The sequence below is a fragment of the Primulina huaijiensis genome, chromosome 2, assembly GCF_012295235.1.
Source record: "Primulina huaijiensis isolate GDHJ02 chromosome 2, ASM1229523v2, whole genome shotgun sequence".
Lineage (NCBI taxonomy): Eukaryota > Viridiplantae > Streptophyta > Magnoliopsida > Lamiales > Gesneriaceae > Primulina > Primulina huaijiensis.
In genome coordinates, this window is record NC_133307.1 from 28,596,336 (window position 1) to 28,608,117 (window position 11,782).

At 32.0% G+C, this 11,782-nt stretch overlaps 1 protein-coding gene and 1 long non-coding RNA gene across 2 annotated transcripts; both read left to right on the forward strand.

The window, feature by feature from the left end:
- The first annotated feature begins 2,107 nt into the window (after positions 1–2,107).
- On the forward strand, positions 2,108–2,587 carry LOC140958207 (uncharacterized). The gene has a single exon (XM_073415584.1). The coding sequence runs from the start codon at positions 2,108–2,110 to the stop codon at positions 2,585–2,587; it is 480 nt and encodes a 159-aa protein (XP_073271685.1).
- A 5,668-nt stretch (positions 2,588–8,255) lies between these two features.
- Positions 8,256–9,824, forward strand: LOC140961222 (uncharacterized). The gene is made up of 2 exons (XR_012172312.1): positions 8,256–8,727; positions 9,050–9,824. It is a non-coding gene; the product is annotated as an uncharacterized lncRNA (long non-coding RNA).
- Positions 9,825–11,782: the final 1,958 nt, after the last annotated feature.

The window sequence follows — 11,782 nt, forward strand, 5'->3', positions numbered from 1 at the left end:
CTCGATTCACAAATAAATTTGCACGTTATTAAAACTCAAGTGTTTTATTTATCATTTAAACTGAGTTTTTCGCTTTTTTAATTTTCACGTGGGATGTCGATGTTAATTCTTTTTTTAGTTGATGGACGAGTTTGTTATGTAATCAAGTCTTGAACACAATCCAACTGTGGACATATATTGGTGTTCGTGAACTATATTTGAAATGTTCAAAACGAGAAGGGTCGCCAAAATCAGATGGCATGACTCGTTACACGCGTTTAATTTAATTATTTTCTACTGATTCAAAGTCTTGTTAAATTAATTAGTCCAAGTTGAGGAGTTTGCATTAATTTTTGAGGAAAATTTTGACCCCAACCAATCAAAGACTTGGTCAACTATAGTAAAGAGTAGCTAGTAGCAGCCTATCGCGAAGGAATTATGGAGCTGACTCTCTTTTAAAGTTGGACTGCCCAATACCCCATCCATGCCACTTGCCACGGTTAGACTTCGTTGTCATATGCATAATATTATTATTGTAATTTAATTAATATTTTATAATTGAATATATTATTGTTCATATTTATGTGTTTTTTTAAAATCAAACTTCACCGCTTCTATCCCTCATTTTTTGAAAAGTCAAAATTTTAATAACAAAGTTGAAATAAAATTTTCATTGATTTGTACGTCAGATGTTGATAATTATATTCACAAAATTCCCTTTTTACGTAAAATAATCTTAAATTATATTTCACATGTTACATTTTTCACAACAAATGTATATGCAACAGAATTGTCGATTCAAGACACCTGCTGGTTCTTTACCAATTCTAGCAATTTAAATTACATGTTCATTCACGTGTCATGTTCTCGTTTCAATTAAACTCATGATTAAATTAATTTATTTTATATAATCCAAGTCCATATAAAAACAACATAGGAATATGTTTGGAACTTTGAGAATTTAAGAATTACATGGGAAGGGTGACAAATCTACCTCTGAAAATATATTAAAATTGTTGATGAAAAAAGTCATATTGAATTTCGCCAATTTTAATGAATTTTTTTAATATATATTATTGATGTCATGTACTAGCAACATGTCGGGAAAACAAAACAAAACAAAACCAAAAAAAAAAACAAATTAAGATGAATTATTAAAATTAATATACTTATCAAAATTATAATTTTTACTAAAATTAAGTAATGTAAATAAAATATTGTAATATGTTATGAGTGTCAGCTTCTTAAACCGCTTCTTAGGCCACGGGTCGAATTCTTTTTCTAGATAAATAATATAAATACATATATAAATATAAAATAGAGCAGACATGATACGTGGGATCTATAAAGATTCTATCCTACATGTGCCAGCCCACTGCCAATTGCAGAAAAGGCCGTTAATGAAACGGCTCAATTCTTTGTCGTTTCGCTGATGACTATCAAACTTGAAATATTATTATTATTATATTATACAATAAAAATACATATAAAAATAAAGGAATCGATTATCCAATTTTTTTAAAAAAAATTTATTCTTTACCGTACGAAAAGGGATTGGGGTATCTCACCATTTTAAACTCTGGCTTGTTTCTTACTTCATTTAGGATAAGATGTCGCTTTAGCTATGATATATATTATATTATATAAACATAGATAAAATAAAATTTAATTTTATATTATTATTATTAAGTGTACATTTTAACATAAAATTCTTTTAAACAAATTTAAATATGTCTTAGGAAAAATTTATTCTTACTCACTCTCTTTTTTCCAAAAAAAAAAAAAGGATTACTTTTTAAAATCAATAGTTCAAAACATATCCTCTGGCCTATCGCTTCAACTTTTATTTAAAAAATCTAAAAGGTTTTTAAAAAAATATTGAAAAGGGTATAACCCCCCCCCCCGCCCCCAGCCCCCACAACAATCTCTATCTGAGCATTTAACCTTGAAAGTTCTGACAAGTATGGATTAATTAATATTCCTAAACTTCAGGGGCCAAACTGAAATTAAGGGAAACTCGTCCTATAAATATACGGCAAGAGTTAAGCTATGTTTGCCAATTTCAATACTCAAATTCCCCATTTCTAAATAATTAATAAATAATCTTAAATACTACATCACTATCAAAATGGCAGCTTATTCTGCTCGGAAATCCAGCGGTCCGGTTCTCCGGTCGACCCCACCGACTAACCGGCAATTCTCCTCCCGTACGCCGTCGTTTCGCCCGACATCCCCAGCCATTAGCTTCTTCCTGGACCGACCCGTTTCCCCGAACCACCGCATCTCCGTGTCTCCCCCTGCGGTTCAGAAGAGGACGTGTATGTGCTCGCCGACTAACCACCCCGGTTCGTTCCGTTGCAGCCTGCACAAAGCCGGGTTCAGCAACAGCAGTGCTTCGAGGAACTCGAAAACGACGTCGTACGCCAGCTCGACCAGGCTGAGCATGAGGCGCTCTGCCATGACTAACTCTCTGGTCCGAATCGGAACCGTGGAAGGGGATTTGGTGAGGAGAGCCCTCGCGTCTTTGATCCGGCCGTCGTCGCATCAGCAGCGGCGCCGTGGCCAGTTCAAGCCGTGCGCTAGCCGCCTCTCCCACATGTCCCGATAACATCACAGCGCGGCGGAGATGGCGTCAGCGGGGTTTCGACCCTTCGATTTTCTCGTCCCTTCCCTGTTGACTGAAAATTGAAAAACATAAACGATCCGAGATATTAGATATGGATACTCTGTGAATGTAAATAATAATATAAATTTTTTTGGAAATTGGAAGTCATATTTCTTTAATTTTTAATTTAAAATTGAATTATATCCAACTTTAATAAAGTAAAATTTTGTAAATTAAATTAAAGAGATATTTTGTTTTAGTAGAAATCAAATCGGGACCATTTCATCTTCATGGCTTTTTCAACCATTGTTTTTTTTTTTTCCCACTATTATAAGAGTGTACAAGGAGAGATTATTTTTTAGTGTATTAATATTTCAAATCAGTCTGATTATCTCTTTCATCTGGTTCTAAATATTTATTTAATTTGAAGAATATTTGAGACGAATTCTTATTTACGCTTTATTTATCACACACACAAATATATATTTGGAAAACTTGATTTTGTATTTTCATAAAACTGTGAACCTATTGCTATTCACTTATAATTCATCTGAAACAAAAATCTCGAAAATTTGGAATGTGATATTAAGTTCAAGATCTAATTATACTATTTTTATCTCTTAACTCCAAAAAAAAAAAAAAAAAAAAAAAAAAAAAAAAAAAAAAAAAAAAAAAAAAAAAAAAAAAAAAAAAAAAAAAAAAAAAAAAAGAAGTTTGAAAATGTAGGTGAAACTAAAAAAAATTATATTTTCAGATTTTTGGCTTGTTTTTAAGGAATAATTGAAATTTTGTTTTTTGCATGTATAATAAGAAAATTGTAATTTTAGTTCTGTATGCTTTATTGTTTTGTATTATAGTCATATAATTTATCAAAATTTTGGTTTCATCCAGTAACATAAAATTTTCTTTTTGTTTTGGTCCTTTTTATCTGAAACTACTGAATCGATTGAATATTACCTAATGCTCTCATATATGACTCGTGTGTGACGAGAATAAAACATATAGTATACATAATAAATTCTAAATAAGTAAATGAAAGATAAACTACAAGCTTATTTCTCCTCCTTTTGAAATATTGAGATTCGTTTTGTTTTATTTTCTCATTTGTATTTTCTTTGATTGATTTAATATATGTAACAGAGATTTTATTCTCGCATCACTGTAGACTTTATTTTCGCCACATTAGAAAATATTAATGTCAAAATAAGCAAAATTCAATGAAGTAAATGATTTTTCCGAGAAAATAACTAAAACAAAAAATAATCAAAGTTACTAAATGAACTCCACATACTAAAATTGCAAATTTTCACATATTTATATAAGTGCTTTCTTATTCAACACGACTTTTTATAAAGAAATTTGAAAAATATGTCCCACAAAATGTTATACGAGACAACCAATAGTAGGAACTCCAAGAGATAAGTGATACAAGTGGCAAAGATGTTGCATTTATGATAATTACCTCTTCAATATACGAGAAATATGAGGACATTGTGTTCAGATGTTGATGTGATCGTGAGATCATATAGGAGTTACTCTAGATTCATTTTGATCAAGGACTGATGAGTCAAGTATCAATGAGAACTTGTAAACTAACGAGATGAGATTATGAGATCCTAATTTCATATCAGATTATGATATTTTTTTTAAATTAGTTTATAATTGTTATAATTGGTTAATGTAGCGATTTAAGTTAATTATTTTCGTAGATAATATATACATCGGAATCAATACTCTTCCAAAAGTTCAATGCACGCACGTCCATTGCTATCAACTTTGGTTTGTTATGGATCGAGTTTTATAAAACTTGTTATCTGATCTAAATCCAATGAAAGTAAAGAAATCATTATCTTTTATTCGACCTGATACCATTTAACTTACCCAAACTCACTTCAAAGAGGTCATGTTCGAGTCATGTGCCATCCCTCCTTGTGCGGCGTCCCATTGAAATATTGTGTTGGCTGATTGAGCAAACACATTGCTTCGTATTATTTGCACACATAATTTAAACTCATTCATTTTCCATATTTATTATCATACACATTAGAATATGGTATGTATAAAAAAAAACAAAGAAGAAAGAATATGGTGAGTATAGCTTAATCAGCCACTATGAAATAATGGCCTTTCATGAAAATAAGAGCCACTTTTCATTTTCTTCTGACTCCTATTTTGATCTTCTCCATCGTTTAGGTGTTACCAAAGAATAAATAATAATAATAACAACAAAATTTTATAGTCAAAAATTTTTGTTAGACGGTCTCACGAGTCAATTTTGTGAGATTAATATTTTATTTGAGTCATCCAAAAAAATATTATGTCTTATATTAAAAGTATTATTTATTATTGAATATGTCAGAGATCAAGATAAGTAAAATGGTTAAACTTTATATAGTTGATAAGGTTGAAAATTAAAGGTTGGGGCCATAGTGTGACTAAGCAGATAGGATTCTATGTTTTCTCCAATTTTCTAGCTATTAATCTACTCATTAATTCTCTCACGATATGGAAAAACTGTCCTCTCTAATCTTCAATGCTAATGCAAGCTACTCTACTTAAACTACATATAAGTTACTTTGATTTTCTCTCTCAGCATAAGACTTTTGGAAAAATAAATTTTATATTTGGTTATTGTTTTGAGAAATTTTTTTTTTAATGTCAAATTGTATCATAATCTACCTTTTGGTGATGGCACGTAACAATATATATAAAATATTGTATGATATATATTATGATATTTTTCGTGAGTCAATATTAAATTTTGGACAGGTGGAAAGAATGAAAATATTTTTATAAAGAGGATGAAAATAATTAAGAGGAATGTAAGATGAAAAAATGAAAGCGAAATCAAATAGAAGTCAATTATTCTTGCTCGTAATGTCTACTATGCCCACTTGCATGTGAGCCAACTCCTAATTACAAGTTGCAATAAGATGAAAAGAGATCCCACCTTCCTCATTTTTTTTATTTGCTATATAAATTAATTTTAGAACTATTTTAATACGACATAAAAACTCACGTGAGACTGTATCATAGATCAATTTCGTGAGACATGTATTTTATTTCGATCACTAATGAAAATGTAAAATTTTTTATGTCAAAAACATTATTTTTAATTGTAAATATAAGCAGAGTTGACGTATCTCGCAAATAAATATATGTAAAATCGTCTCACAAGAGACTTACTCTTAACACTAATATAACCTCTCATGAACCCAATGGGCTTTCTTCAATTTACAAAATTTGATTTCTATATCTTTAAATCTTAAGTATTTTTAAAAAGGTCAAAAAATCTAAAATAATTTCACAATATTTTATCGATTTTATTTTAGAGAACTTGTTTATCACGACATAATAATTTAAGAATAAGAGGTTGCATAAATATAGTTGTGACTGCACCCTGATTAAAAGTAGTGGTATTCCAACTTCATAACCTTAAAAATAATCAAAAATAACATTTATATAAAATCAATAATAATAATAATCTATTCATAAATCAATAGTGCTTTTTTAAAATAAAATTCCAAAGAATATAAACTAGCCTACTCCATAAGTTTTTTGAGCAATTTGTCACAACTTACAGCCAACCACCAACTTGACAGACATTTGATGAGATTATGACAAAATCTCCCCATCCATTTTTTTGGAGTCATTTATTTTTAAAACAACATTTATATAACTTTTTGGTGTCATTTATATCGTGCGATATTATCGTGTTTTTTTTTATATCCTAATATAAGAGATGAGGAAGAATCGAACTTGATTCAATACATGGGGAATTCCGGTGAGACCATTGGACCAAGCCTCCGATCTCTATATTACCGTGTTTCTGACCGACCTAGAACCACGATAACAATGAATTTTTTAACTATTTTTCGTTGAAAGATTTATTTACACGTACTTATTATTAAATAGGTGTAAGGAGATGTGAACATCAAGTTCTGTTGCTAGTAGGACTGTAATCGAATCGAGCCGGTTCGTGAGTTTTTAGAGTCGATTCCATAAATATTTTATTTATATTCGAAGTTGTTGAATTCGAGCTGAATTTGAATATGTTTAAGGTTTTTTTTGAATCTAACTCGAGTCAGAATTATATTGTTCGATAATTTACGAGCCATAATATTTTTTAAATATAATATACTTATATATACACACAAATAATTCGAGTTTTTTCTGTTTTTCTGGCCTTCAAACATTCATTATTAAAGCTTAATGTTTGAACAATAGTTCGAATAGCTCGCGAATAACTTTGAATATTTCGAGTCACACTCAAACTCAAACTCGAACCAATTTTTCTTTATTTATCAACATTCAACTCAATTCTATTCGTTTACCTCCTTAGGTCGAAAGAGTCGGCCCACTATTCGATTATCATATCCTAATTGAATAGGAAGAAACAACTATAAACCGATGTAACTAATAGAAGTGTTGAGAAACATACGTAAATATCAATGACAAAAATATTGAATGGCCTTATTAGGCTCCAATCCGTCATCATAATTGACAAACAAGTGAAAACAATGTCCAAATTTTAAAATGAATCCAAACACGAAAGCTGGCAATTTCAAAGAGGCGAGATGCAGTGTTTTTCCTTTTTATCATTATTTATCTTTTTAGCTGGACAAGCGATGTGCTACTAATCTAACTATCCATATCTTTATTTATATACATATAAATTGCCACCCATGATGGGGACTTTTGAAATTGATGTTCAATCCGATGAGAAGAAATAAACAAACAATTTGTTCTAGAGAAAATCAATTAATCTGTCTTCTTTTCTTCTTCTTTTTGGTTTCAAAAGAAAGGCAAGTAATTCGTTAATGATTAATTAATTTCATATAGTTCATAATTTAATTTTTGGAATTTTGATAAATTTAATTAATCCCAAAATGGATGTTTGATTTGATTAATAATTTCTGAAGTTTTATTTAAGGACCACTTTATGTACATCACTCGTACAAGGTATTGGGCTAATAAAAGTCGCGTTAGGCAGCCTCGAACGTGTATATATTTAATTAAATTGCGTAATTATCTCATTAAATTTTCTATTAAAAATAAAGTCTAATCAGTCATCAGTTACTGATAAGAACAGCTAGAAAGATTATTTATTTATTTATTATTTTTTTGATAAAAGATTTTTATTTTTATAGAGTATGGTATTAGATGCTTCACCTTCATCTACTTAAAATTTGTATTTGCCCTCCTAAAATTTTTAATATATATTTTCGCCCATTCTAACTTCATTTTTCGCTTGAAAGAATGGAAAATTGCCCACCTAACTTGCAAGTTGCATCCCTAGGCGGGTTGTGTTGGTTGATGTTTTCCCGACCCGTCAATTATTTGGCAGATCCGCCGTTTGATGGGCAGGGTAAGGTGGGGGCGAGCGGGTCAATTTTGATAACTCTGCCTGGGGTGTCACGATGTTCGCCATTGCTCTTGTACCACTTTGTTAATTGGAAGCTATAGGCGGTACTGCCAACACGCGCAAGACAACAGATAGACTAATGGTGTAGTCTGTAATTTCATATTCACCTGAAATGGGCTCCAATATTGTAAAATAACAACAACATATGTGTATCTATTGGTTAGACAAATATTCCTAATTCTTTGCATATATTCATGAATAGTCCATGTTCGTGTATTCTACCTTTTCATAGCTGATGTGTTTAGTTCATAATTCTAACTTCAACAATCAACGCCCCTTTAACGAATTATTGATTTGACTAAATTATGTAAGTAGTATTGGAATGGAAATGGTGTTAATCGGCTGGCGTCACAGAGGCGAGACTCTGGCTTTATCATCCGCGAGAGGAACGGGGTAGTTCAATATTCTCAAGGACGTGTTGCAAGCTTTGGAGAAATTTTATGTCAATTCTCTAAGCATCTCTATATTTAACCTTTTGATATGTGAAGAGGACTGCACTGTTGATGTACCAAGAATCAGCACCAAAAACCGCAGCTCCTCGCTTTCTTGGCAGGCCTAGGAGCTAGGGGAGGAGAATGTTTTGGTCGAATACACGAGCTTATGGTCTAGGCTACACGTGGGCTCGGCAAGTTGTCCGAGTTGACAGTTGAACCTTGAACTTGCAGGCGCACCTCGTGCCTAAAAACCGTGATTAGACATTTGGATCTAGGGCCTCAAGGTATAGTGGCTCACCAATCTGGGCCTTCTTGGACAGAGAGTGACAACTTGATGTGGCAGGGTCCCCATCAAGATCATAATATCCTTAGCAAACTGGCCTTCTTGGAAAGACACACTAATAATTTTATGGGGGAGGCTCCCCATCCAGATCATGTCTTAAACTTTTGTTCCATTAGAGAGGATTGGTATTTCCTACGTAATATGTTAATGTGTTGTATGCTCACTATAATAATAATTTTTCTCCGACAACATATTTTTGCTCAATCCTACACATTTGCATATTAACCATGTGGTTAACTCATTGCCCCCTGCATTCCTGTCAGGTTTTCTGTTTAATACTTGCTTTGGTCCAAATAACATAAGGCGACGTGAAGCACGGGCGGACGACATTCTGCCTGATTCGTTATGTTGACAATTGATTTCATTCATCTTCATTTTACAAAACAACCCACTCGATTTGCTAGAAAAATCTATTAAACAGAGCATTCTGACTCAAGGGCCAAGGCCAAAGTGAATGAACATGAATGGAAGTGTATGCAATATAAAGATACAAAATTGAAGCAAATGTCAAAGAAATTTAGGCCCAATTCTACATAAACTCCAAGTTTCTCTATATGCCCCTTAAATAAGGATATATAGGAAAAATCTATATATCACCACCATAAACACAGAACATATCCTTTGAAGCAATCACCTTAAACAAACATTACAAAAAAAAAATGAAAAGAACACTAAACTAAGATGAAAAAACAACAATGGGCTGTTGATCGAAGCTCATTCAAGCGCCGAAGCTCGTAAATCACTCGCACTTTGATGGATTCTTGATAGATTTTGTTCCACTTCGAGTTGGTTTTATATGTTGAAACATTAGATACCATAGTGATTGATCCCCATGATCAACACCAAGATTCTTACTGTTCATATGTATTAAAGGGGCTCGCTTTTGGGCTCAGCCCAACCTTTCTATCGGCCTAGAAACAGATGGGCTTCTGCATATGAAGCCCATTCTCTCTACCCCTTTTCCCTCCACAGGCCTGGTAAAAAGTGGGCTCCGATTTGGGTACCAACGTCTCTCTTGAATCTTGCCATTTATCGGCCCAGGTCCACTCAAGCTTCTGCTTGTCACCAAGAACCTCTCTTGCACCCTCCTTTCCAAAGGTCTTGATCTCATGACATTCATATGGATTCTTCCCTTATCTTTTCCGCCGTTGATATTCCGGTTTGAACCGTTACACGGTGTTCGGTAAGGGGAGAACCCGGAGACCGGATACTGTGGCGGGATTTTGTGAGAACCCCACTTCACAATGTTGCTTGTGAAGAGATTCTTGGCATTTTTCATGGCCAAAATGATCCTTGAGATCCCATTTGGTTTTCCTCTCAACTCCTTTAGAGCGAGCTTGATTATTTCGAGACGGTATTTTGGGACGTTGATGCCGATGCTTTGGAGGAACTCGTGGTTGAAGTAGGCTAGATCATCTTCTTCAAGCTCATTTCGGGTGAAGGTTAAAGCATATTCGTATGCTAGTGCGGGTTCAAGGCTTGTTTTTGATAACCAGGAGTGCCAATCCATGGATGTGTTACTTTGCCACCTCGCACTTTTTTGTGGATTCTTTTTTCTTTTCTTTTTTTTTTTGAGTTAAATTTTGTCTACTAGTGTACAAGTTTGAGGCTTATATATATATACAAGAACAAATGGGAAAAAAGGTTCAGGAGTGGAGATATAGTGGCTTTAGCTCGAGATTATTGCTTTCTGAATTAAAGAATTGATTATAACATGATGATATATAGTTATCTTGTGCTAAAAGGATTTTAATAAAGCTACTTTCTAAAAAAGATTTGAATTATTTAAATTTGGACTTGGAGTTTTAATGAGTTGAAATAGACTTGTCAACTCAAAAATCTCTTCAAATTTATTAGTTTGATAGTCTAATGACGTCATATATCGCAAGATTATCTCTCATCTCACATTTAACTTTGAAAATAAAGTAAATTCCGATTAATATCAATCAGAATTATAATGGAATTATCGGAACCATGTGTTATAAAGTCATATTACATGTGAATTTCACTGAAAATTACGAGTTCTTGAAAATTAACACAATTTTACAAAAAAAATATAGAAAAAATAAAAATTCAGGTTTTTTAGGGAAAAAAAGTGCTTGAAACTTTATACATGAATGTGGTGGGTAAGGTGATATAGATGACTACTTAAATTTATTTCATCTTCTCAATTTATGGGATTCAAAAAGTTGTTGGGAGGATCATGGGCAATTTATCGTTTTGAATTGGACTTTATTTCTTGTTATAACGAATATATAATTGGCTTTATTGTGGACGTAATTGTTAGCTAGGTGTGAATTATAATTGACCAACTAAAATCTAATCAATTATGGAAGTTTGCCTCAATATTTGGTCTGCAACGCCAATTTCTGAAATCTGTGGCAAAAAAAATTATGGAAAATAGTTTTCTTGCTTCACTAAATCATTCAATTTTGGTTTTGATATATTAATTTTTCAAAATTGATTTTGGTAAATTAACTTGTAATTTTTGACTGTTTTGATCCAACTACTGATGTAATATCAGAAAATACTGACGTGACTCGTTTGGTATGCGGATGCCAATTCCTGAAATGGGAAACTTTTACTTCTATCTTACATCAATCTGTCCGTGGCTAAAAAATATNATTCCTTAAAAAGTGGATTGGAATAAGAAGTCTTTCAACTATATTTGTGCAATTAATTTCATTTACTCGACATCTACTATTTGTGAGAATTATACAAAAAAATGAACATTATGCTAAAATTAGTTTATAAATGTTGAAAAATTATTTAAAAATGTGTTAAATATTTGTGTTGAAAATGTGAATGTTGAATGTTGAAAATTAGGTAAAATTAGGTGTTGAATATTGAAAATTAGTGTGTGATGATGTAGGTAATGATGTATTTTATTTTTGGATTATTTGTAAAAATTTTCTATAAATAGATCTCTCATTTGTGAAGAAAATCACAATTGAGTTGAGAGAAAAATATTATAAAGTGTGTAGTGTGATAATTTT

Excerpts from the sequence above, each read along its gene's own strand:
- LOC140958207 (XM_073415584.1), top strand. The coding sequence starts at position 2,108 with ATGGCAGCTTATTCTGCTCGGAAATCCAGCGGTCCGGTTCTCCGGTCG.